Consider the following 25,206-nt stretch of genomic DNA (forward strand, 5'->3'; position numbering starts at 1 on the left):
ATAAATACAATTTTCTCGTACTAGACAAAGGGGCCAAAAATATGCAATGGAGAAAAGATAGCCTCTTCAACAAATGATTCTGGCAAAACTGGAAAACTATATGCAACAGAATGAAATTAAATCCCTATCTCTCACCCTGCACAAAACTCAACTCAAAATGGATCAAGGACCTCGGAATCAGACCAGAGACCCTGTATCTTATAGAAGAAAAAGTAGGTCCAAATCTTCAACTTGTTGGCTTAGGATCAGACTTCCATAACAGGACTCCCATAGCACAAGAAATAAAAGCAAGAATCAACAACTGGGATAGATTCAAACTAAAAAGCTTTCTCTCAGCAAAGGAAACTATCAGAAATGTGAAGAGAGAGCCTACAGAGTGGGAGAATATCTTTGCCACTCATACTTCAGATAGAGTGCTAATTTCCAGAATCTATAAAGAACTCAAAAAACTCTACACCAAGAATACAAATAACCCAGTCAACAAATGGGCTAAGGAAATGAACAGACACTGCACAGAAGATGTACAAGCAATCAACATATATGAAAAAATGTTCAACATCCCTAGTAATAAGAGAAATGCAAATCAAAACCACCCTAAGATTCCATCTCACCCCAATTAGAATGGTGATTATCAAGAACACAAGCAACAATAGGTGTTGGCGAGGATGTGGGAAAAAAGGTACACTCATACATTGCTGGTGGGGTTGCAAATTAGTGCAGCCACTCTGGAAAGCAGTGTGGACATTCCTCAGAAAGCTTGGAATGGAACCACCATTTGACCCAGCTATCCCACTCCTTGGCCTATACCCAAAGGACTTAAAATCAGCATATTACAGAGATACAGCCACATCAATGTTCATTGCTGCTCAATTCACCATAGCCAGATTGTGGAACCAACCTAGATGCCCTTCAGTTGATGAATGGATAAAGAAACTGTGGCATATATATATGTACAATGGAATATTACTCCGCCATGAAGAATGATAAAATTATGGTATTTGCAGGCAAATGGATGAAATTGGAGAATATCATGCTAAGTGAGATATGCCAATCTCAAAAAACTAAAGGATGAATGATCTCGCTGATAAGCGGATGAGGATATATAATGGGGGGTGGGAGGGGTTAGCGTTAGGGTTAGGTTTAGGGTTAAGGATAAGGAGGGTGGTAAGAATGGAGGAAGGAAGGACTGTATAGAGGGAAAAGAGGGGTGGGAGGGGTGGGGGAGAAGGGAAAAAAGGAACAGAATGAATCAAACAACATTACCCTATATAAATTGATGATTACACAAATGGTATGCCTTGACTCCATGTACAAATAGAGAAACAACATATATCCCATTTGTTTACAATCAAAAATATATATATATAAAAATTTTTGTTTTTGATCTTATAAAGGATTCAAACAGGCATTAAATATTATGTTGTCTATAGGTTTTTCTCATAGATGGCTTTTATGAAGTTAAGAAACCCTTCTTTGATAGGAACTCTATCTCTAGAGTTTTCTGTCCGTGCAGCTATTTCTGTTTTGGTTTTCTGTCCTGTGAAATTCAGTCTTCTTTGTCTCCCTAGTTATCAAACTCCATATCCTTAACTAATACGAAGTCTACAGGGTTTTGATCTGAACCCTACCATAAGCCATAAGCCTGGAACCTTCAAGCAAACTGGGTCAATTATGAGGATAACCTTTGTTTAGCATTCTTGGAGACCACTTTGTCTCGTTTTTCAATGTCCGCTGTCTTGAAAATTGTTGTTTCATATAACTTGTCCCAATTGCTTCATCTTCACTGGAAGCAGAAGGCCACTTTCTTTCACTTAAGTTAATAAACTTGCAATGCATCATTTGCGTACTTCTTATTGCTGAGTAAAAGTCTGGGTTTTTGTTTTGTTTTGTTTTGTTTTATCCATTCACCAGTTAAAAGACATTTGAATCATTTCCATTTCATGGCAATTATGACTAAAACCACTATATACATTCATGTATACATTGTAAACATAAATTTTCAATTCTTCCAAGTTAATATCTTGGACAGGATTACTAGGTCATATGACAGAGGATGGAATTGTATATCTGAGGTAGAGTTAGTACTTCACTGTTTCCAGTGTCATCTTATTTAGTGACAAAGAGTCCTTGATCAATCTTGAGTTATGGTACATAGTACATATAGATTTGACATTAAGAAAAAAACTGCCAAAATGTTTTCTAGTGTGGCTGTACCATTGTGCACTCTCAGTAGTAGCATGTAAGAGTTCAGATTGCTCCTTATCTCCACCAGTCTGTGATTTCAGCCATTTCATTACATGTGAACCTAACTATTAGATGGGTAGTAGATATAGAGATGGGCACGTGTATAGATGTGCCTCACTGCAGGTTTTTATTTCTATAATGACTAATGATACCTATCATCTCCATGACCTTTTGGCCATCTGTAAATATTCTGTGGTGTACTAACTATTCCTATCTTTTTGTCTATTTTTGGTTTTATTTTGTTTTTTTTGTTCTTCCATCTATTTAGTTTTGAAAATTTCTTATATGTCCTAGATATAACTCCATTATCAGATACATCATTTGCAAATATTGTGTTTCATACTCTGGCATGTCTTTTCATTCTCTTCACAGTGCCTCTTGAAGAACACACATTGTTAATTTTAATGAATTCTAATTATCATTTTTTCTTTCTTGTATCATGCTTTCATTGTTGTATGTGTGAAACCCACGTCCAAAAATACTTTCTCCTATGATTTTTTTCTAGAAGCTTTGTAGTTTGGGGTTTTACATTTATGTTGGATTCACTTCAGATTAATTTTTGTGTATAGTATAAGTATCAATTTCATTTCTAAATGGGCATCCAATTACTTTAGCACCTTTTTTAAATGACTGTCTTTTTTTCCATTGAGTTGCCTTGCACCTTTGTCAGATAATTGATTATATGTGTCAGCGGGGAGGGTCTAAAGTATGTTTCCACATACTTTATTTTGTTCTTTTGTCAGTGCCACATTGTCTTGATTACTGTAATAAGTCTTGAAATAAGGTGATTTGAGACTTCTGACTTCATTTTCAAAATTGGTTTGGTTAATTTGGGCCATTTGTTGTTACATATGTTTTTTAGTATCATCCATTTCTAGAAAAATAATCCTTCTAGTATTTTGATTTAGAATGCATTGTATGTATAAATTAGCTTGAAAAGGTTTGAGCCTTATCTTCTCTGAACACACTATATTCTCTTTGTTTCTGTAGGTCTTCTTTCGTTCATTTTATTTCATTGGTAGTGTTTTAGTGTTTAGCTATAAATCTTGCATGTATTTTATTAAATCAATACCTGTTTCTTCACTTTTCGATGCTATTGTTAATTAATTTTTACTTCAATATCAAATTATTCATTGATGTTACCTAGAAATACAATTGATTTTTATACATCTCACATAAAATATGTATTTTATGTGAGATTGCTAAAATCACTTATTAATTATATTACTTTTATTGTAAACTTTTTTGGATCGTCTATGTAAACAATGTATTCTTTCTATTTCTTTGATTCTGTGAGTAAGCCTTCCCACCCCTCAACCTTATGTCACTGGTTAAGGGCTTCCACAACAATGATGAGTAGAACTGGTAAAGGTGAACAACTTTTTCTATGTTCTTTTAATTTTTCACCATTAAGTATTCATCCATTTAATAAACAAAATTGATTTCCACATGGTGGCATACTGTCTAATAATAAGAATGAACTGGTGATAAGCTCGTTATGTTTGTTTTTTATTGCTATGTATCAATATTACCACAAAATTAGCTGTTTAAAATAATACAGGTTTATTATCTCACAGTTTCTATGGGTCAGGAGCTCAGGCACAGCCTGTTTTCTTTACTTAGGGGTGAAGCTGAGATCAAGGTGTCATCTAGGGCTGGGTCGTCATCTGGAGGCTTGACTAGGCAAGGACTCCCCTTCCCACTTTGGTAGTGGTTGGAACTTTCAGTTCCTTACAGTTGTAGAACTGAAAGCTTCATTTCTTTGTTGGGTGTTGGTCAGAGGCCATCCTGAGTCCTGAAGATCATCAGCCATTTCTTAGAACATGGGGCAACCCAACATGGCTGCTTTTTTTTTTTTTTCCTCACAGCCAGCAAGGTGGTGAAGATTTCCAGCAAGATGATTGCTATAGTCTGTGTCATATAATCATGTACTCACTTACATCTCATCCCCTTTTCTGTGTTCTCATACTCACCATCCTGCCTTTACTGAAGGGGCAGAGGGATCCATAAGCATGAATACCAGGAGGTAGGTAAGGTGGAGCCCTACTGAAGAGTGTTTTCTCTACACAGTAACATGGAGGAATCTCAATAACTTGATGCTGAGTAAAATAAGCCAGATGCAAAAGAGTGCATACTGCAAGATTACATTTATACAGCAAGCAAACCTAATCTACAGTGACAGGAAGTATATCACTCCTTGCCTGGGGGTTATGGGTAGTGTAGGTAGGTATTTGCATGTAAACAGGTACTAGGGAAATTTTTGGAGTGATGGTAATGTTCTATGTACTGATTGTGGTACTGGTTTCAGGGTTGTATAATGTTTGTCAGAACCTGTGAAATTACATACTTAAGATGGCTTCATTGTATTGCATGAAAATTGTATCTAAATAAAGTTAAGGAAAAAGAACAGTGATAACTATGAGCACCATAAAATTTGTGACTTAAATATACCAATTTAATCTACTATCCTTAAACATATATTTAAAGATCAGTAATCAGAAAATGACTCATTATCATATATCCTCTGAAGATTTTTTAACAGTTGAAAACATAGATTTCTTGTATTTGTTTTTCTTTTTGATTGCATCATCTATTAAATTTTATTTTGTTTTTATTAGCACTTTATAGTTATACATAGTTTTTTATTTCATCCTGCCAGACACAAATATCCATGGAAATTAATTTTAGTTCATGATCCTCCCTTTTCCCTCCCACTTTCCTTTTAGTTCTCCTTTCTCTCTCCCATTCTCCTTCCTCTACTTTACTAGACTTCTTTTCACTCCTCTGTTAATTGGTATTTGACTGTTTTTTTTCATATCATCCTTCCCTCCCCCTTTCCTATATTTTACTCCAGTTTCTGCATATGAGAGAAAATATTCAACTTTTAAGTTTATGAGTTTGGCTAATTTCCATCCATATACTTTCAAATGCCATGATTTCATTCTTTTTATGGCTCAGTAGAACTCCATTGTATGTATATGTATACCACAATTTCTTAATTCATTCTTCCATTGACAGGCATCTGGGTTGATTCCATAATTTAGTTAATGTGAATTGTGCTGCCATAAACATTGATGTGGCTGTGTTGCTGTATGTAGTATACTGATTTTAGAACTTTGGGGAAAATATCAAGGAGTGAGATAGCTGGGTCATATGGTGGTTCCATCCTTAGTGTTTTGAGCAATCTCCATACTTTCCAGAGTGGTTATACTAGTTTCCACTCTCACCAACAATGTACAAGTGTACCTCCCCACCACCTGGCATTTATTGTTGTTCTTAATCTTGATCATTGCCATTCTGACTGAACTGAAATGAAATCTTTGTGTAGTTTTGATTTGCATTTCCCTGATTGCTAAAGATATTGACCATTTTTTCATATATTTGTTGACCATTCATGTTTCTTCTTTTGAGAATTCTGTTTAGTTCTTTTACTTGTTTATTGATTGGGTTGTTTTGATTTTTTGGTGTTGTTTTTGAGTTCTTTGTGTATTCTAGATATTAATCCCCTATTAGAGGGGTAACTGGCCAAGATTTTCTCCAGTTGCCTAGGTGGTGTCTTCATGCTTGTAATCATTTCCTTTGCTGTGTAGAAGCTTTTTAGTTGGATGGCATCCCACTTATTGATTCTTGGTTTTATTTCTTGCACTTTGAAGAGACCTTTAGGAAGTTGTTACCAGCACCCATATGATGGAGTGTTGACCCTGTGTTTTCTTCCAGCAGTTGCAAAGTTTCTGGTCTAATTCCTAGATCTTTGATCCATTTCAGTTTGAGTTTTGTGCAGGGTGAGAGTTAGGGATCTAATTTCATTTTTCTACACATAGCTATCCAGTTTTCCCAGCACCATGTGTTAAAAAGGCTATCATTTTTCCAAAATATATTTTGGGTACCTTTGTCAAATATCAGGCAATTATAGATATGTGGATTTGTCTCTGTGTCTTCAGTTCTATTCCATTGGTCTTCATGTCTATTTTGATGCCAATACCATGCTGTTTTTGTTACTTTTGCTCTGTAGTATAGTTTAAGGTCTGATACTGTGATACCTCTTGCTTCACTCTTCCTACTAAGGATTTCTTTGGCTATTCTGGGTCTCTTATTCTTCCAAATGAATTTAAGAATTGTTTTTTCTTATTCTGTGAAGTATTTCATTGGTATTTTGATGGGAATTGCAATGAATCTGTATACTGCTTTTGATAATATGGCCACTTTGACAAAATTAATTCTTCCTATCCAAGAACATGAGTTGTCCTTCCATCTTCTAAGGTCTTCTTCAATTACTTTTTTCAGTGTTCTGTAATTTTCAATGTAAAGCTCTTTCACCTCCTTGGTTAGATTAATTCCCAAGTCTTTTTTTTAAATTGAGGTTATTGTTAATGAGATAGTTTTCTTGATTTCTTCCTCAGCTGAATTACTGTTAGAATATAGGAAAGCTATTGATTTATGGGTGTTGATCTTATATCCTGCTACTTTGCTAAACTCATTTATAAGCTCTAGAAGTCTTCTGATGAAGGTTTTTGGGGCTTCTAGATATAGGTTCATATCATCAATAAACCAAGATAGTTTAACTTCTTTTCCTATTTGTGTCCCTTTGATTTCCTTTTCTTACCTGATCACTCTGTCTAATATTTCAAGGACTGAATTGAATAGGAGTGGTGAGAGTGGACAACCTTGCCTTCTTCATGAATTTAAAGGAAATTCTTCCTGAATTTCCACTTAGTACAATGTTGGCTTTGGCTTTGTCATAAGTGGCCTTTATGATGTTGATGTAAGTTCCTTCCATTGCTACCTTCTCCACTGTTTTTAACATGAATGGGTTGGATTTTTTTCAAAGGTCTTTTCTGCATCTGTTGAGGTGATCATGTGATTTCTGTACTTAATTCTGCTTAAGTAATGAATTATACTGATTGATTTGCACATGTTGGGCCAACTTTGTATCCCTGGAATGAAACCCACTTTATCATGCTGTATTATCTTTTTGATGTGTTATTGAATGTGGTTTGCTTATTTTTCATGTATGATATTTTTTATTGATTCTTTTTAGTTATACATGACATTAGGATCATTTTGATATAATTGTACAAGCATGAAATATATCTTATTCTAATTAGCAATTTGCTAATATTTTATTAAATATTTTGCATCTATGTTCATCAGTGATATTAGTCTGTAGAGTTTTCTTTCCTTGATGCATCTTTGTCTGGTTTGGGTATCAAATTTATGCTGGCTACATGAAAGTATTTGGGTGTGTTCCCTTCCTTTCAATTTCATGGAATAATTTGAGAAAGACTGTAATTAGTTCTTCTGTAAAGGTCTGGTAGAACTCAGCTGAAATGCCATCTGATTCTGGATTTTTCTTTTTTGGAAGGCTTTTAATTGCTATTTCAATTTCATTACTTTATATTGGTCTGTTCAGGTTTTCTGTATCTTCTGATTCAATTTGGGCAGGTCATATGTTTCTAGAAATTTGACAGTGTGTTCCAGATTTTCCAGTTTATTGGAGTATAAATTTTCAAAATAGGTTCTGATAATCTTCTGAATTTCAGAAGGGTCTGTGTTGATATCTCCTTTTTCATTTCTGATCTTGATTTGTGTCTTCTCTCTTTCTTTTGGTTAGTTTGGCTAAGGGTTTGTCAATGTTATTCATATTTTCAAAGAATCAACTCTTTTGTTACATTGGTCCTGTGTATTGTTTTCTTATTTACCATTTCATTGATTTTGGCTCTGCTTTTAATTATTTCCTATCTTCTACTGGTTTGGGGGTTAGTTTGTTCTTCTTTTTCTAAGGCTTTGAGGTACAAGCTTACTTATTGGGATCTCCCTAATTTTTTAATGTAGGCACTCAGTGCTATAATTTTCCTCTTAAAATTGCTTTCATACTGTCCCAGAGATTTTGATATGTTGTATCTCTGTTTTCATTTGTTTCTGAGAATTTTCTGATTTATATTCTCATTTCTTCTGGATTCATTCTTCATTCAAGAGAGTATTCTTCAATCTTCATGTGTTCATGTGATTTCTATTATTTTTCTTGCTCTTGATTTCTAGCTTCATTCCATTGTGATTTGATACAATACATGGGATTTTATTGATTTTTTCTATTGGCTAAGATTTGCTTTGTGTCCTCAAACATGATCTGTTTTAGAAAAAGTTCCATATGCAGCTGAGAAGAAGGTAAATTCAGTGTTTCGAAGTGGATATTCTGTAGGTGCCTCTTAGGTCCATTTAATGTTGTTTAGGTTGGAGATATCTTTATAGATTTTATGCTTTCATGACATGTCTGTTGGTGATAAGGGTGTATTGATATCACCCAGTATTATTGTGTTCGGGTCTATGTGGGATTTACTCTAATGGAATATTTTTTCTGTGTAATTCAGTACATTTATATTTGGGGTATAAATGTTTACTATTCTTATATGTTCTTGTTGGATTGTTCCCTTTACTAGGATGTAGTGGCCTTCTTTTTCTCTTCTGATTAATTTTGACTTGAAATCTGCTTTGTCATATATGAGAATAGCTACTCCTGCTTGTTTTCTTGGATCATATGCCTGGCATATTTTTGCCATCCTTTTACCATTAGCCTGTGGGTGTTTTTGCCTATAAAATGAATCTCTTGTAAACAGCATGTTGTTGGATCTTGTTTTTTGATCCATTCTGCCAGTCTGTGTCTTTTAATTGGTGAGTTGAGTCCATTAACATTAGTACGGATATGTGTTTGTGGTTTCCTGCCATTTGAATTTTTGCTATATTTTATCCTGTCTTGATTCTCATTTAGTGGATTATTCTTCTATTGAACTTCCTCTGTTTTTGAGCTTTGGGGATTGTCTCTTAGTTCCTCCATGTGCAGTTTATATTTTGAGTATCCTTTGCAGTGCCAGCATGGTGCTCATGAATTGTTTCAGTTTATTCTTGTCATGGTAAGTTTTTATTTGCCCCTCAAATTTGAAACTGAGTTTTATGGGTATAGTATCCTTGGCCGGAAGTTGTTTTCTTTTAGAACTTGGACAATCTCATTCCAGACCCTCCTTGATTTTTGAGAAATCAGAAGTTAGTCTTATTGGTTTGCCTCTAAATGTGACTTGATGTTTCTCTCTTATGGCTTTTAAAATTTTTTCCTGATTTTCTGAGGCATTTTGATTATGATATGTCTTGGTGAGCTTCTTTGACTATGCCTATATAGGGTCCAGTAAACCTTCTGTATGTGAATGTCTGTCTTATTTCCGATATGGGGAAAGTTTTCTGTAACTATCTCATTGAAAATGTTCTTTATGCCTTTAGTTTGTATATCCATGTTCTTACTGTTCTATCCTGATGATTCTCAGGTTTGTTCTTTAAAATTATCCCAGAGTTCTTCTGTATTCTGGTCATGTTCTATACTTTTTTTTCCCCTTAATGCCTTATGTGTATTCAAGATCATATAGCCTATCTTTAATGCCTGAAGTTCTGTCTTCAAGGGCTGAGGTTCTATTTCTATGCAATTTAATCTGTTAGTGATACCTTCAAGTGAGTTTTTAGTTTGACTGATTGTGTCTTTCGTTTCTAGAAGTTTTGCTTGGTTTCTTTTTACTGTTTCTATTTTTTTATTAAAGTGATTAATCTCCTGTAATTGATCTCTTAATTTCTTCCATAGATCTTCTTTTACTTCATCATAAAATTTTAGAACATTTTAATACTCAGTTTTTTATAATCTTTCTCTGGGTTTTTTGTCCACCTCACTGTCAGTAGGATCTTTTATTTGGAGATTGTGGATTTTGGAGAGAGTTTTGTTTGCCTGTTTTCTCATGTTTTCAGAGGTCTTGATCTTGCTCATCAATTGAGGTATATTCCTCTACCCCTTTTTTTGCATGTATCTTTATTTGTGTAATTATCTCATTTGTTCTGGGACTTCTCTCTGTTTTAATGTAGGTATAAATGCGAAGGGATAGGACCTGAGTTCATTCTGTGATTATTTCTCCTTGGGTCCTTGATGTTGGTTTGGGTCTCTTGTCTCCTCACTTCTTTGAGTTGAAGTAAAGTCAGGGAATGCTTAGTTCAGCAGCAGAGTCTCTAACCTATGAACTTTTAGTGTCCCTGTAGGTTACCAACACCTCACAGAATGTGGCAAAATAAACAATAGTAACAACTGTTACAAACAAAAAACAATGAGTGTTAAATACTCCATTCCTACTATGACAACTTCAACATTAATTACCACCAATAAGAAGGAATGGTGGGTTCAATAATTGTCAACAATGAAAACAATAAACCATGAACTAGATCTGGCTTAAAGCAAACAGCAGTGTCAACTTTGTCATCTACAGCAGTAATGATTGTATCAGCATTAATGGTGGAAGCAGGAATTATATAAACCAATTAGTTCTGAAAGAAAGTAAAAATACAGTTAATTAGGGGAAATGAAAATGTGATAGGAAGTTAGAAAAGAGTTTACAGTTTCAGAAAGTGAACAGAGAGAATGCATAAGAAATATAGCAGGTGATTCTTTTATAGGAGGGGAAAAAATAGAAACAAGGTTTTGGGAAGGAGGGAGAACCATAAAATTTGGCCTTTAGCTGGAGAAGAAGAGAAGAGAAATAAGCAAATGAAAATAATACAAAACCAAACCAAGATATACAGTCCAAAAAACCAGAACCTCACTAAACAATGCTTACATTTTTAAAATGCTAAAAAATGAGAGAAAAAGAGATAAGTAAGTGTATGAATATATGTCCCTGCACCATTCAGCACAGCCAGCACACACAGAGGAGTTAAAAAAAATAATTAAATTTTTTAAAAAATCTAAAACCTTAGTGAAGACTGAAGGAACCTTCTCCACTGAGGTGGTCAAAATAGTTGACCAGATTGGGTGGTCACAGTCTATATCCAATAGTCTTTCTTTCCAGTTCTTCTTGAGTTACATACTGATACAACAAGGGATGGTGTTGTTAACCCCCTCCTGTTTTTGTGTTGCTCTCTGAGCTTCCAGTTGGAGCTGCCTAAGATTGAAGCTGTTTGATATAAGACTTAGCTTTTCTTCTCACCAGTAGGAGGTGGGATGGGTTAAGACATACCTAACAGTTTTTTTGAACCAAATATGTGTACTCCCAGGGTACAGCTTCTGCAGTGTTCTGTGAGGGGAGTTAATAGCAGTAGGTGGGGCTTAGGTCTAAAGAGGCGTTGGGTGGTTCCTTCTTTGGAGAGACTAGATTGACCCACCCCCTATGGCTTGACAGTAGTCAATCTCTGATGCAGGTCTAGTTCTCAGCTCTAATTCTCAGCCTCCCAAGAATCCATGCAACAGAGGGGGCGGATCCTCCACTCAGCCGTGCCCAGGAGCACAGCCTTTTCAGACTTAGTCCCTGAGTGTATTCACCCTCACCAACTCATACACCCAGCCTGCTTGGCTGATTATGTGAGCCAGAGACACAAAGGAAAAGCAAGTTGGGTTCCCCTTTGCCCTTCTGACTCAATCTCCCTGGGTACAAATCTACTCTAAACCTGCTTCCATCAAACCTAACCTAAGTCATTTGATAGGTGCTTGCCAGCATATTGTGTCTGTGTGGCTGTTTTTTTGGTTTTTGTTTTCCTGATCTGGGTTCCACAATCCCTGATGCAGCGTACTCACTCTGTGGCTCCCACCTCACTTCTCCATGGCCAGATGAGATACAGAGCACACTTTTCAAGTACCAGCATGTTGTGCAGCCTCTGGATCAGCTAAGATTAGGCAGCATTTTTTATCTTAATTTTATTCCTCCCCAGACTGTGATTCCACTCCCTCTTCCTGTGGTGAATCCAAACCAGTGCCCAGGTACTCTGAGTCAGCATTGATGTTTTCTTTATTCTTTGTTTATTATACCCAAATTTCTGAGTCCCTAAGCCACTTTGAGTGCCCATTATTAAATTTTAGTGAAATCCCTCTTCCACCCACCACACTGAGAAGCTGTACACCCACTTCTTTGGTCCTGAACCACAGGGCAGCTTGGAATGCAGCTTTCCTCTACTCTGCCATCTTCAGTCTCCATGTTGTTCTTTATAAAAGTCAACAGTCAGAAATGGTAAGGTCATATTTTAAAAGATGAGGCTTTATTATAGTTTTTTCCTTAATTGAAGCTTGAATGCACACTATCAGTAACTTTTCCATAATTTTGCTTTTGCATGGTCAACTACTGAATCTGGTGGTATGATATCTCATTTAATATAGCCCATTGGCAATGTTTCTAAATGTGTATTGGACATTTATAGAAACTGGAGATTTGAAGAATATACTTTGTATATACTTCATGAAGTATTTTCATGCCTTCTTCTAGTCTCTCTTAGTGATTAATGGGAGCTTAATTTGCACATGCACTTTTGTACTCATTATGGTTTGTTATGTTCCAACATAAAGTTCAGTGAAAATCTCATGCAAAAGAACATTGATGAAAGAATGTGAGGATCTTAGAGTATAAAGTGTCCAGTTATCTTGCTAAATTCACTTCACCTAGAGGTTACATTGCAATGAGGACTGATAAAGGATCCACCTTACAGATATAATTAGCAATAGCAAAATCATTGTATAATTTATAATTGGATAGAGGTTCTGTTTCAGATTGTTTTGAAGTTTTAAAAGGTAATAACAATGTTTCTTCTGTTCCATCTTCCTCCTAACCTTTGCCAGTCTTCAGGAGGACATTTCCTGTGTTCCTTGGAGTAGATGGGAAAGTGGTTATGATTGCATAAATGAGGGATCACGTTGAACATATCCAGCTGTAATCTTTGCTGGATACTTAATAAACAGTACTGACATCAACCATCATCTCAAGACATTTCAAATGCCTGGTTATTGGAGAATCATAAATAAACAAACTTATTTCAGCTATTGCCTTTATATATCTATATAATCCAAAGATCCCTTCAGTGATCATTTAAAGTGAAGCTAAAGAATGCTCCTATGTCTTTCCTTAGGGACCAGGTGGTATTTAGTATCAGTTTCCTTATGATTTGGATTCAGTTATTTTTGTTTCAAACCTTAAGATAACCAAAATGGTGTTTTGTAGACGTATCAGTAAGACATTAATTTTGAAGGGCTTTTTCATAATGATAGTAAGTGTGCATTAGGCCAGCATACTTTTGCATCTTGATCTTTACCCACTGGCATTTGTTTAAAGACTCTAGAAACAAGGTAGTCATTAGTTTACAAAAAGTGTAATGCCTGGTAATGATTGTAATTTTAGACAATTGAAGTATTTTTGCACCAAGATATATAGTTGTTGCTAGAGAGGTTATACTTTAGGGTAGCCCTGGCACTGGAGTTGGCAGACTTTTTCTTTGAAGGTCCAGAAGGTAAGTAGTTTAGGACTTATGGGTCACTTGGTCTGTTACAATTACTCAGCTCTGTGGTTGTAGCACATAGCAGCTAGTGATACAAATGGGTGTGGCTCTGTTTCAATAAAACCTCATAGACACTGAAGTTTTGAATTCTATATAATATTCATGTGTCATGAAATGGTGTTCTTTTGACTTTTTTTTTAACCAGTCTTTTAAAAATGTAAAAGCAAGCAGTGTACTGAATTTGTTTTGTAGACTAAAGTTTGCAGATCCCTGCCTTAGAAGTTGATTGTTCTGAATTAACTTTCTAATCTAAATGAAAACTGAAAATGTATTGCCTAAAATCTTTTAGAGGTATATGATTCATGTTGGATTATTTTTAAAGAAGCCTCTTTCCTAAAAAAAAAAAAAAAAAAACCGTAGAGATAATTAACTTATTCTGACTATAAGAATCAACTGAAAATTTTCATAAATCACTTATTTTTTCATTGGCTAGAGGAATATTGGTATTGCTAAGCCAGATTTCCTGTATTAGGTCAAAATTCTATTACAACAAATATTTTTATAATGGAAATATTCATTCAATAACTATATTAAGTGCTTACTCCTTTAAGACATTTAGGAAGTAGAAAATAAATGTCCCATGGATGCATCCTGCCCTTGACAATCTTATAGCCTAAGAAAGGATATAAAATCTCTGCAAGTTTTGTCTGGAGATGGACCAGATAGTACTGAAAGGTAATGAGAAACAAAAATGCAGAAAATAATAACAGGGATAGAAGTTCAGAAAAGTAGAAAATTTTAGAACATTAGAACTATATTGGAAATACATGTATGGGACCCACACAGGAGAAGAGAGCAGGAATAAATAATTAATTCCAGAACCACAGTTGAATGTTGTTGTTTCCATACCTGTAACCATTTATAAGGTTTTGCACAAGGATAGGTTCTGGTACTATTACTTAGATCATAAAAGGCAGACTGGTAAAGCTGATCTGAAGAGAAGGTGACTGATAAATGGACAGGGTTCACGTGTCAAAGCCAATTCAATCAGGGTTTGAGTTCCAGTCTGTTACTTTAAATATATAGCCATGGCAAGTTGCTTAATCTGTCTATGCCTCAGTTTCCCAATCTGTAAAATGTGGTCAGTAATTCTAATTTTCTGACCTATAGTACAGGTCACACCTATCCTTCTCCCTAAATTAATTGCTAAGAAACTTATTTAATAGAAGAACCACAGGAGACAATTATCCTTTGAAGCAGGGGCATGACTGATTTAGCCATACTAATCTGGCTCTAATAATGGAAGAGCCCACCTGTTCTTTATTTGTTCTTTATTTTGTAAAAGGGAGACCAGGAGGAGCTTCTTCTGTGAGGAACAGAATGGGGTGGAATTAAGGAAGCCATTTTGCTCCAGTGGGTCACGTGACACATCCGGGACATGCAAACTCCAGGGGTGAACCACTCTGCATGGATATCACATGCCTCAGGCCATCTGGAACAATCTGTCAATGATCTAGTTCCTGAAAGCCAGATTTCCATGTCTGACAGCTCCACCAAGCCTGATTTTGCTAGTCATAGATGGCTCCACATACCACCTGATATTTTATGTTTTGTGTTTATTTTCTGAACCCCCTTCACTAGTATATATGCCTCAGTAGAGAAGGGACTTCCATTTGCTCTTTCCCTGCTATATCTCTAATTCTTATGACAATAAATAGTAGGTGATCAAAAAATACTTCTCATGTATGAATGAATAAAATATGTAAATTATAGAGAACTGACATTTAAATTTTTTTTTTCTAGCTTGGATTAGAAGAACAAGAAAGACTCCACCTACTATGGAGGTAAGAATACCCCAGGAAAATATTCAAGTAGCATTTGTTTATAAGACCATATTTCCAAACTGGAGGTTTATACTCCCAAGTATATATGAGACCTCAGAAAAAAATGTAATGCATCTTCCCAAAGTGTTCATTGTACTCCATAGAAAATAATTTAAAATGTATTAATATAATAATTAATACAAGTATTAGTTAATATTGTTAATAAAATATTATATGATAAAATGAATGCACATTTTATGGAATATAACAAAATTCTTATAAATTTTAAAATGAAATAGTAAAAATGTAAAATAATATAAAAAACACTTTATAGAAAGTTTGGACTTGGATCAAGTCACTTTTCCTGGACCCAGTGAGTTCTCTGCTGATATACATGTTTCAAATGGAAAAATTTGGGAAACAGTGAATCTCTTTTTTTTTTTTTTTTTTTTTTATTGGAAACAGTGAATCTCTTGATCTCATCAAATCATGCCCTAATATTGTCCTTAATTTTAGATTTTGAACTCTACCATAAATCTAAGAAACTTTAAAATATACAGTTAGCAAGTAATATTTAATACTCAATAATTAATAGTTGAGTTGAATTTTTATTTAAAACTTCAAAAATATAGTTTGGTGGTAAAAAGAATAAAAAGCTTAAAATGCTATGGTGTGTGTATTTCAAAAACATGAATTTTTCATCATTCTTATTTTGAAACAGTAGCATTAAGAGTTATAAAATTATTTTATTAGAAATAAATGTATTCATAAAATGAGAGTCCAGATTCGTCAGTATGTACTTTCTACCTAGAGACTTTTCCCTTCTTCCACTAAGACTTCCCTCCTCTTCTCTCCCCACTATTCCCTCCCACCTGGAAACCCTAATGACAACATATATGGACTCTAGCAGGCCTGAGTGCTAGAATGATAACTTGTTGAGTGATGACTCATTACTTGGCATTTCTGCCTTTACTTGCTCATTGTTGTGGTTTAGATGTTAGGTGTTCCCCAAAAGCTCATGTGTGAGACAATGAAAGAACATTCAAAGGTGAAATGATTGGGTTCTGAGAGCCTTAACCCAATCAGTGAATTAATCCCAATGGCTGGAGGAGGTAGATCATTGGGGATGTACCTTTGGGGTTATGTATTTTGTATCTGGTGAGTAGTCTTTCTCTGCTTCCTGATCATCCACCACACTGCTGCTTCCCTCCACCACACTCTTTTACCATGATATTCAGCCTCACCTCCAGTCCCAAGAAAGGGAGCCAGCTCTCTATGGACTTAAACCTCTGAAACTATGAGCCCCCTCATAAACTTTTCCTCCTATAAAATTATTCTTGGTAGGTCTTTTAGTCACAGCATGAAAAAACTGACTAAAACTCTCATTCCAGCTATACCGACCCCGTCACTGTTCATTTGGCCAGCGTCTGAATGAACACATCTCTTGGCCCATTTCTAGCTTTGTATGTTGCTTCTGCCTTGACCATCTTTTCTCACACCCTTCTTTTCACCATCAGGAAGCTTTGGAATCAAAGGGTTTTTTTTGGAAGAAATTGATGTGATCCAAGACTCAGAAGTATCCTTAAAGGTTTATAGCAGTAGAGTGGATAGAGCAGCCTTCCTGATTCCCCTTTCTCTTGACCATAACAGATATTGTTCTCATAGTGAAAGGTGCTTTCCCTATCCCAGAACTCTGAAAACCTTTTTCCATGTAAAGTAATTATGTAGAAGCTACTGCAATAATCAGGCCTCAGGTACCACCCCTGTAAATTTTAGGTAATTCCAGTACCTCAAATGAACTTCAGATAGAACAATGAGACCGAGTCATTCCAATCATGACATTCCTTGTTATTCTTCTTTATTATCCAAAATGAGCCTCTTCCTGTTGCCTCCCTTCTAATGTACTATTAATCACAGTGTTCTTTATGTATCCTCCCTGTACACACACACACACACACACACACACCTTCTCCTTACTCCTGACCCTCTCCATTATGTTTCAGGAATTTCTAAGTTGTTGTTAGCAAATTACCATTCATTATTAATGAATTATTTTTCTAGAAACTTTCTATTCCACATAACTAAGTCTGCCTGTACCTGAAAAAGAGTCCCTTCTTTATTTGAAGTGAGTTGTGCTGACTTTCCCACACCCCACAGAAAGAAAGTGGATTCAGCTGCTCCTTGTTCTCTCTAGCCATTTCCAAGATATTCTTTCATCTGGTGAGCCCAGGGGAGGGGAGGGCCTTGGTAATCCAAGCATATTTCTCTGTTTCTGATCATCATTTTTATCTTTGGCATCATCTAGGCCACTTTCCCACGCTGATGGCAGAAATTAGAACCTGGTTTACAGTTTTCTCCCCTCAGTGCCTCCCCAAGTTTGTGCTACTCAGTTCTTCATCCACACTAGAATCCCTGCCTCAGGAGAACAACCATTTAACCTCCGTTCTTGCCATCACCAAACACCACTATTTTGCTATCACTTTTAAACTCTTCAATCCCAGGTTGATACATTACATTGAGAGGAAAAAAACTTTTAATGTAAAATAAAACATATATACAAAAAAAAAGAAATGAATCATTTAATGGATTATTATAAGGTGAGTCCCATCCAAGTCAAGAAAAAATTTTGTCAGTTCCAGAACCATGTGCCTTATCTCAATCACAAATTCTTTCTCCCCACAAAAGCAATCCTGAACTTGACCTTTATGGTAATCATTTCCTCACATTTTAAAAAGTTTTATTGCACAAAGGTACATTATAGTTTTAGACTTGACCATGGTTTGAAAACTTCATATTTATTTTAAATTTCTTTCAATTTATAGTTTTCTCTTCCATTTCTTTTGTATCCTTACAAATTTATCTGTTGAAAAATTCAGGCCATTTTTCCTGTAGAGTTTGCCACAGTCTGGATATTGTTGATCTTATGCTCTTGGCACAGCTCAACATGTTCCTGTGTCATCTTTCTTCCAGAAGTATAACAACAGAGAGAGTCTGATCCAGAAGCTAGATACTCATGTTTGATATTTTTGTCAAGAATGTAGGAAATGTCTGGTAAGACTATAGGAGGACATCATGTTTGGTTGTCTCTTTGTGATCTTAGCAATTGTCTATGTTTAATACTTGTATTCATTCATTGGAAACAACCTCCTATTCTTGTAAACCAGTTAAAACTGGTTAGTTTTCAAAATGTTTCTAATCATTTGAGATCTCCACTCTTTTTGAAATCTCTAACCCCAGATAAACTTCCATCCATGTCACCTGTACACTATGGCTAAAAGTTAGTAGCCATTAGAATGCCATTGTAATAAATAGCATCAGAAGAATACATGATTATTAATAGGTTTACAAGCAGTAGAGGAAAAGCTACTCTGCCTGCTTTATTTGCTATATATATATATATATATATATATATATATATATATACACACACACATATATATATGTATACATACACACACACACATATATATATTGTCAATGGACCTCTATTTTATTTATTTATTTATATGTGATACTGAGGTTTGAACCCAGTGCCTCATACATGCCAGGCAAGCACTCTATCCTTGAGCCACAACCCCAGCCCCAGTCTGCTTTGTTTTTAATATACATACCACATAAAAGGGGAAGAAGAGAAGAAATTCAAGAAACCAATAGAGAATGGAGTTGGAGATGGTGCTAATATGTTCTAAGGGAAGGTTGGCGTAACTGCGTAGACCACACATCATGACCTTGTTTATTTGACCATAGTCTCTCAAATATGGACTCAATTTTGTCCAGATCCCAGATGATTTGGCTCTAAAAGATGTGATCATAGTTACTAAAATGCATGTAAATTTGAAATAGTTGCTAGAATTCCAATAGGCTGATTTAAACTAAGAACTGAAACTGATAAAGGGGGAAACATAGGAGATTGCTTGAAAGGGAAATTACCTGGCACAGTGGTGCACACCTATAATCCCAGCTACTCAGGAGAATGAGGCAGGAGGATTGCCAGTTCAAGACCAACTTCAGCAACTTAGAGCACCCTAAGCAACTTAGCGAGATCCGTCTCAAAATTAAAAATTAAAAAAAAAAAAAGTCTGGGAAGCAGTTTGATGGAAAAGCAACTCTGGATTCAATCCCCAGTACCCACTCCTGTCACAAAAAAGAAAGAAGGGAAGTTGAGTAAAATGTTTAATTGTATCATACTTTACCATGCCTGTTGAAACCATCTTACATTAGAGATAGTCTGACCCATAGCAGTGGAAATAGAGTTGGCTACACTTCCAGATATCTCTCTCCATACTAGGAATAGCCTAGATGTGAAATGGAATAGAAAGAAATATCAGGTGCTTATTTAAGGCTTTTGTTCCCATGGACAATGTTTTTATGGATTGCCAGCATTTATCTCTGGTTCTCCTTTTTTCTTTGCTTCCCCATTCTGATCGACTTTTTCTTTTTCCACTATGACAGTAGTTATAATATGGTCAAATGTTGCTAGTCCTATAGCTATTTTCTTAGTTTACTCTTTTCATATCTCTGCTCTAGTCTATAATATGTCAATCTTGCAATTTAACATTCAGAGAGGAATCTTTTTTTTTCTGAATCCTTGAGGGCGATTTCAATGCTGTCACCAAGTAACTGACATTTATTGAGTTCTATGTATTCAGTATTATTAGGCCTTTTTTAGTTTGTAAGTTACAAGATTGAAATGTCTTGAGACTCGTGTGTGTATGTGTGTGTGTGTGTGTGTGTGTGTGTGTGTATGCAAAATTCTACTTTCCTACTGACTTAAATTACAAAGATGGAGTGTATGTTCTTGTGGAAAAATGGGCCCTATACCCCCATTGCAAACCTTACAGTATCATTTTTAGGAATGCAGTGGAAACTGATTAGAAAATTACAGCATGTTCATATACTGGGATATAACATCATTCATTAGAAATGAATGAACTGGTTGGGATGTAACTCATTTGGTAGAGTGCTTGCCTAGTATTTGCAAGGCCCTGGGTTCCTTCCCCAGGACCACCACCAAAAAAAAAAAAAAAGAATGAAGAACTACAGCTGCATGTATCAACATGGTTAAATCTCAGAAACATGATATTGAGCAAAAAAGCAAATTACAGAAGATTTCATGCTGTATACCATTTATATATAAAGTTTGAAAGCAGAGAAAGAACAATGACCTTCAAATAAAGAATGGGTGGGTTAAACACATGAGTTCACTCTCTCAAGTTAAATGAAAGTAGCAGGAAAGAGATTTATTTTTAAAAGTCTGAACCCACAAGGTCAAAGAAAATCAAAGAGGCAAAAAAGTAATAATGTTTTAGATGCTAGAAAGAGGTGGACAAATGTTAACCACTTTAACAAAATTGTTAATGAATCCTAATCTGGCAAAGAAGAAAGCCTAGAAATAAGTCAGTTTAAGCCACCAGAACCCCAAAATGCTCAGCAACTGGCAGTACCAGGAAACTCCAAAAGTAAATTTGAACTGGTGTTAAAATTCATGACTTGGTTGAAAATTTTAGAGGCACTTAGATGCCAATCAATAAATGTAGAAATAATAATAAATTGGAAATTCACCATTTCCCCTCTCAAAGTGGTTATTGATTCAGTGAAAAATCAGCAGATACTAAAACCAATGGTTCATATTCTTTTTGAGTAACAGGCTGTTCATCATCACAAAGTCTCTCCCTGTAGATTACATACTAATTACATAGGGGGAAAGGGACCTTTCTAGTAGACAAATCTGGCAGATATCACCTTAACCACATAGTCAAAAGTTTTACTAAGTAAGACAATGTTGACAGTATATGTGAACCTTGTTTGAGAACTGAGGATAAGACATCATTCATATAGTATTCTTCCCACATCCAAAAAAATGCATGACCCTAATTTAATCATGAAGAAACAGCCAGAAAACCTACATTTGGAGACATTTCATAAAACTCCAGACCTGTCATCAATGACTTATGACCAAGAGGCATGACAATTAATGTACCAAGTAATCCCAGAATGGGGAAGAACTTTGCTATAAAGAACAGTATAGGGATAATTGGTGAAGTTTGAACATGAACCATATATTAAATAATAACATTATTTCAATGCTAAATCTCTTGAAGAAAAATGAGGATTTTATTAAATTCTCTTTGTGATAGCATGCAACAAGGCAACTGTCTCTTCTCTATCTGGTGGAAAACTACACTTTTTTCTTGGGGAAGAGAAAACAGTCCAGACTTCACAGTACTGTTTTCCTGACAAATCTGAGGGAAGAGTACTGCTCTGAAATAGGGGGATTAAATTAATACATACATACTGAAAATGAGACCTCCAAATTTCTTCCCTATTAGGATCCTAGAACAAAGATAAACAGGACTTTATAACCCAGGTAGGGTATTAGTGACTCTGACCAGCCAAGAAGGACATAAAACCTCAATTAGATTATAATGAAACAGTTGACAAGCCTCTTCTGTGGCAATAGAGCTACCCAACATCTGAGGAAAGTATCTAAAATGAAATATCAAAACCCACACAAATAAGTAAACAGGAAAAGGCCATTTGGATAAAATTACCTACTTAAAAACTTAAAATAACTACTATCCCTCGGAGATATGGGAAGATTTTGCAATTGTGAAAAAAGAACAAAATGCCACATAAGAGAAGGAACATTCAAACTAGAGAGAGAAGGACTGACAAACAAAAAGCTCTTGGGAAAAAATATAATAGAAATATTTAGTGGATAGGTTAGAACCTTGTACTGAAGGAATTTCTTATAAAGTAGGGCAGAAAGACAGAGATGGAAAACAGGAAAGAAAAGAAAATTAGAGGCCCAGCAGCACAGGAAGCTAGAAGATCATGCAGTGAAAGTTCCTTCAGCATTTAGCTGAGTAGTGAGTGCTAGTGTAGAATTCTATACCCAATGATACCATCTAAGCTTGAGTGTGGCCTGAACACATTTCTACATGTGCAGAGTCTCATAAAATTATCTCCTACAACCTTTGTTCAGGAAGTTAAGGGGAAAAAAAGGGGGAGAGCTGAGATCCAAAAAACAAAACTTGAACTTAGGCAGAGGGCACTAGAGTATCAGGGCAACCAGACCAGACAGCATAGGAAAGAAGGGTCTGTGAGAGGTTTTTTCCAAAATCACGAAATATATAGAGTACCTAATACATCAGAACATATCAAATGGGGCTGAATTGTAGGTAGGTACATGGAAAATAAAATTAATTTATTAACTCCAAGAAAAGAATTGAGTAGGAAAAAGAAAAATAATCCTAGTGTGCTAGGTAGCTCACTTGTATGTCATGTTTACTCCTAATAATGCAATTATTAAAATTGGTCTATAACTACATTGGAAGTATTAGGAAGCAAGAAGAATTGGGTAAATTCTTATTTCCAGTAATGAGAAATTAATATGCAATGCTTAAAACTGAAAAATAAAGTAATATTAAAGGGTATTCTTTAGGTATTACAGAATGTTCAAGAGCAGAGATTACTTTATAACTATGGGACACGTTTTTGCTCCTTGGTTTAGCAAATACCATGACCATGAATATCAGGGAAGGGCTGGGAATGTAACTCAGTGGTAGTTTACCTGCCTAGCTTGAGTTTGTGAAGCCCTGGATTCTAAGTGGTAGTTTACCTGCCTAGCATGAGTGTGTGAAGCCCTGGATTCTATCTCCAACACCACAAATAAACATCAGGTAAAAAATATAAAGTAGTTGCTTTGGAGAAGGTTACATGATTTTTTATAACAAGGCTTTTTGAATGATATGACCCTAGAAACTATGCAAATATGTAACTTCGATTTTTTTAAAAGAAAGAATTTTTAAAAGCATACCCAATACTATTAGATGAGGGGTGAAAAACTTTTTCAGTAAAGCACCAGATAGTAAATATTTTAGGTTTTGTTAGCCAAATAGCCTCTGTGGCAACTACTCAACTCTACCATTCTGGTATGAAAGTATTAATAGTCAGTATGTAAGTAAGTAAGAGTGGCTGGGTCCAGTAAAATTTTATTTACAAAAACAGTGGGCAAATGGATTCTAGATTGCAAACCCTGCTACTAATAAGTGGTTTTCAAGTTGGGTGCCTGTATCACTGGTTACAGAGAGAATTCCTATGGAATATATAGGTATGAATAGCTTGAAAGAAATCAATTTCCATATTCTCTTTCCATATGCAGTCTTTATGAAAAATTATCTGCCTGAGAACCTTCTGGTCTGCCAGATTCATTTCTGACTTTCAAAATCATCCATCTCCCACTGCTCAAAAGAAAAGCTTACTCTGTCCATACTAAATAGTACTACAGTGCCTTGCCATGGAGTTAAAAATCTCCAGGGCACCAAAGAGACTTTTGGAGACTGAATCTCACCTGAGAGAGAGTCCCTTAAAAGCAAAGCAGAGAAAGCTTCGATAAAAATTCTTGGAGGTGGCAACACATTATTTCATCCAGGCCACAAACTCATGGCAAGGCTCCATGACTTAGAACTTATCTGTCTACCTAGCCATCCATTCATTATCTTAGAATTAAAATTCACAAGTGAGAAAGTTGTTCTTTTTTTTTTTTTTTTGCGGTGCTGGGGATTTGAACCCGAGAAAGTTGTTATGGGGATGCATAATAACACATTTATTTGAATTTTAAAATTAAGTCAGGCTTTTTCTGACAGAGAGAAAGGCAGATTTGGCTTATTGGGTTTGACAATGACAACTAACTCTGCCAATTAAGTTATATGGTTATGTTTTTCATAGATTAACTAAGCTAAACTGAAGCTTCAAGGTTTCAAAAAATAGATATGGTAGATACTTAAAGCATGTATTCTATATACAATAAACTAGAAATGCATCCTTTGGCATTATTTTTGTCAACTGAAATGTATAACATTTTACATAGTTTTTCCAAAGTATTAGGAGATAGGAGCACAAAAATTAAGAAAATTGCAGCTATTGTTGTTTATTTATACACAGAGCTATAGTAAAAGTATTAAACAGCATGAAAATGATAGTCAAGAAACCTAGAGCAGTTATTACCTCTAGGGAAGGAGAATGTTGGGGAAAGGGGTTCTCAGAGAACTTTATTCATATCTGTAGAGTTTATTTTCTTAAGTTGGATGGTGGATACAAAGGTATATTATTAGTTATATTTATTTTCACACATGAAATAATCTATTTCAGAAGAATACAGTGAAACATGTCCATCAGATATTTTAAGAGTGCATGTTGGGTCCCTCGTAGAAAAATAAGATATTCAGAATAAAGTGAAAAACGAGATACCTGAAATTTGAAATGATGTATCAAAGCACTTAAGGAATTATCCTAGTCAGTATGCACAAAAACAAGTCATTGTGGCTTAGTTTCTGGGATTCCTTTTCGAAGCCTTAGTTTTTAATTAGGTTTATTGTTCAGCTGCTTATCATCAAGCACCTAGAATGTTCTTAACAGCTTACATAATTTCTTTGTAGACTTCTTTTGTACATGCCAACCTGTCCTAAGTACATTTGACTAACACTATTAAATTATATTTACATTCTGGTTTTAGTATCATTTTTCCCTCTGTGAAACTGAAGTAGTCTTTAAAGTTGTAAGGAAAAAATATTCATATATTGCCTTCAGAAACTGGATCTTAATTGCAAGTAACAGGAGCATCATGTGATAGAGTCATTCTGTGATACAGAGCTGGAAAGGGGTATAGCCTGAGCTTGCCTAGTACCCATTTTTATTTACCTATTGGCATTTCCACCTCCTCAAGAACATCAACATAGTTGAAACATTTACTACCACCCACAAAGTTTTATGACCATCATTTGACCTCCCTCTTGCCTAACTTATTGGTGTCTGTCTTTGATGAGGAAAAGAGGTGGTGTTTGTCTCTAATCAGAAGTGC

At 35.3% G+C, this 25,206-nt stretch overlaps 1 protein-coding gene across 1 annotated transcript in view; it reads left to right on the top strand.

Annotated features, from left to right (window-relative positions):
• The window catches only part of Ndufaf2 (NADH:ubiquinone oxidoreductase complex assembly factor 2), a 195,002-nt gene that overhangs the window by 142,529 nt on the left and 27,267 nt on the right, over positions 1 to 25,206 (top strand). The window contains exon 3 of the mRNA XM_047555118.1: positions 15,325 to 15,365. Coding sequence (XP_047411074.1) covers positions 15,325 to 15,365 — 41 coding nt within the window. The remainder of the gene's footprint in view (positions 1 to 15,324; positions 15,366 to 25,206) is intronic.

This window comes from Sciurus carolinensis, chromosome 6 (genome assembly GCF_902686445.1).
Source record: "Sciurus carolinensis chromosome 6, mSciCar1.2, whole genome shotgun sequence".
Classification (NCBI taxonomy): Eukaryota; Metazoa; Chordata; class Mammalia; order Rodentia; family Sciuridae; genus Sciurus; species Sciurus carolinensis.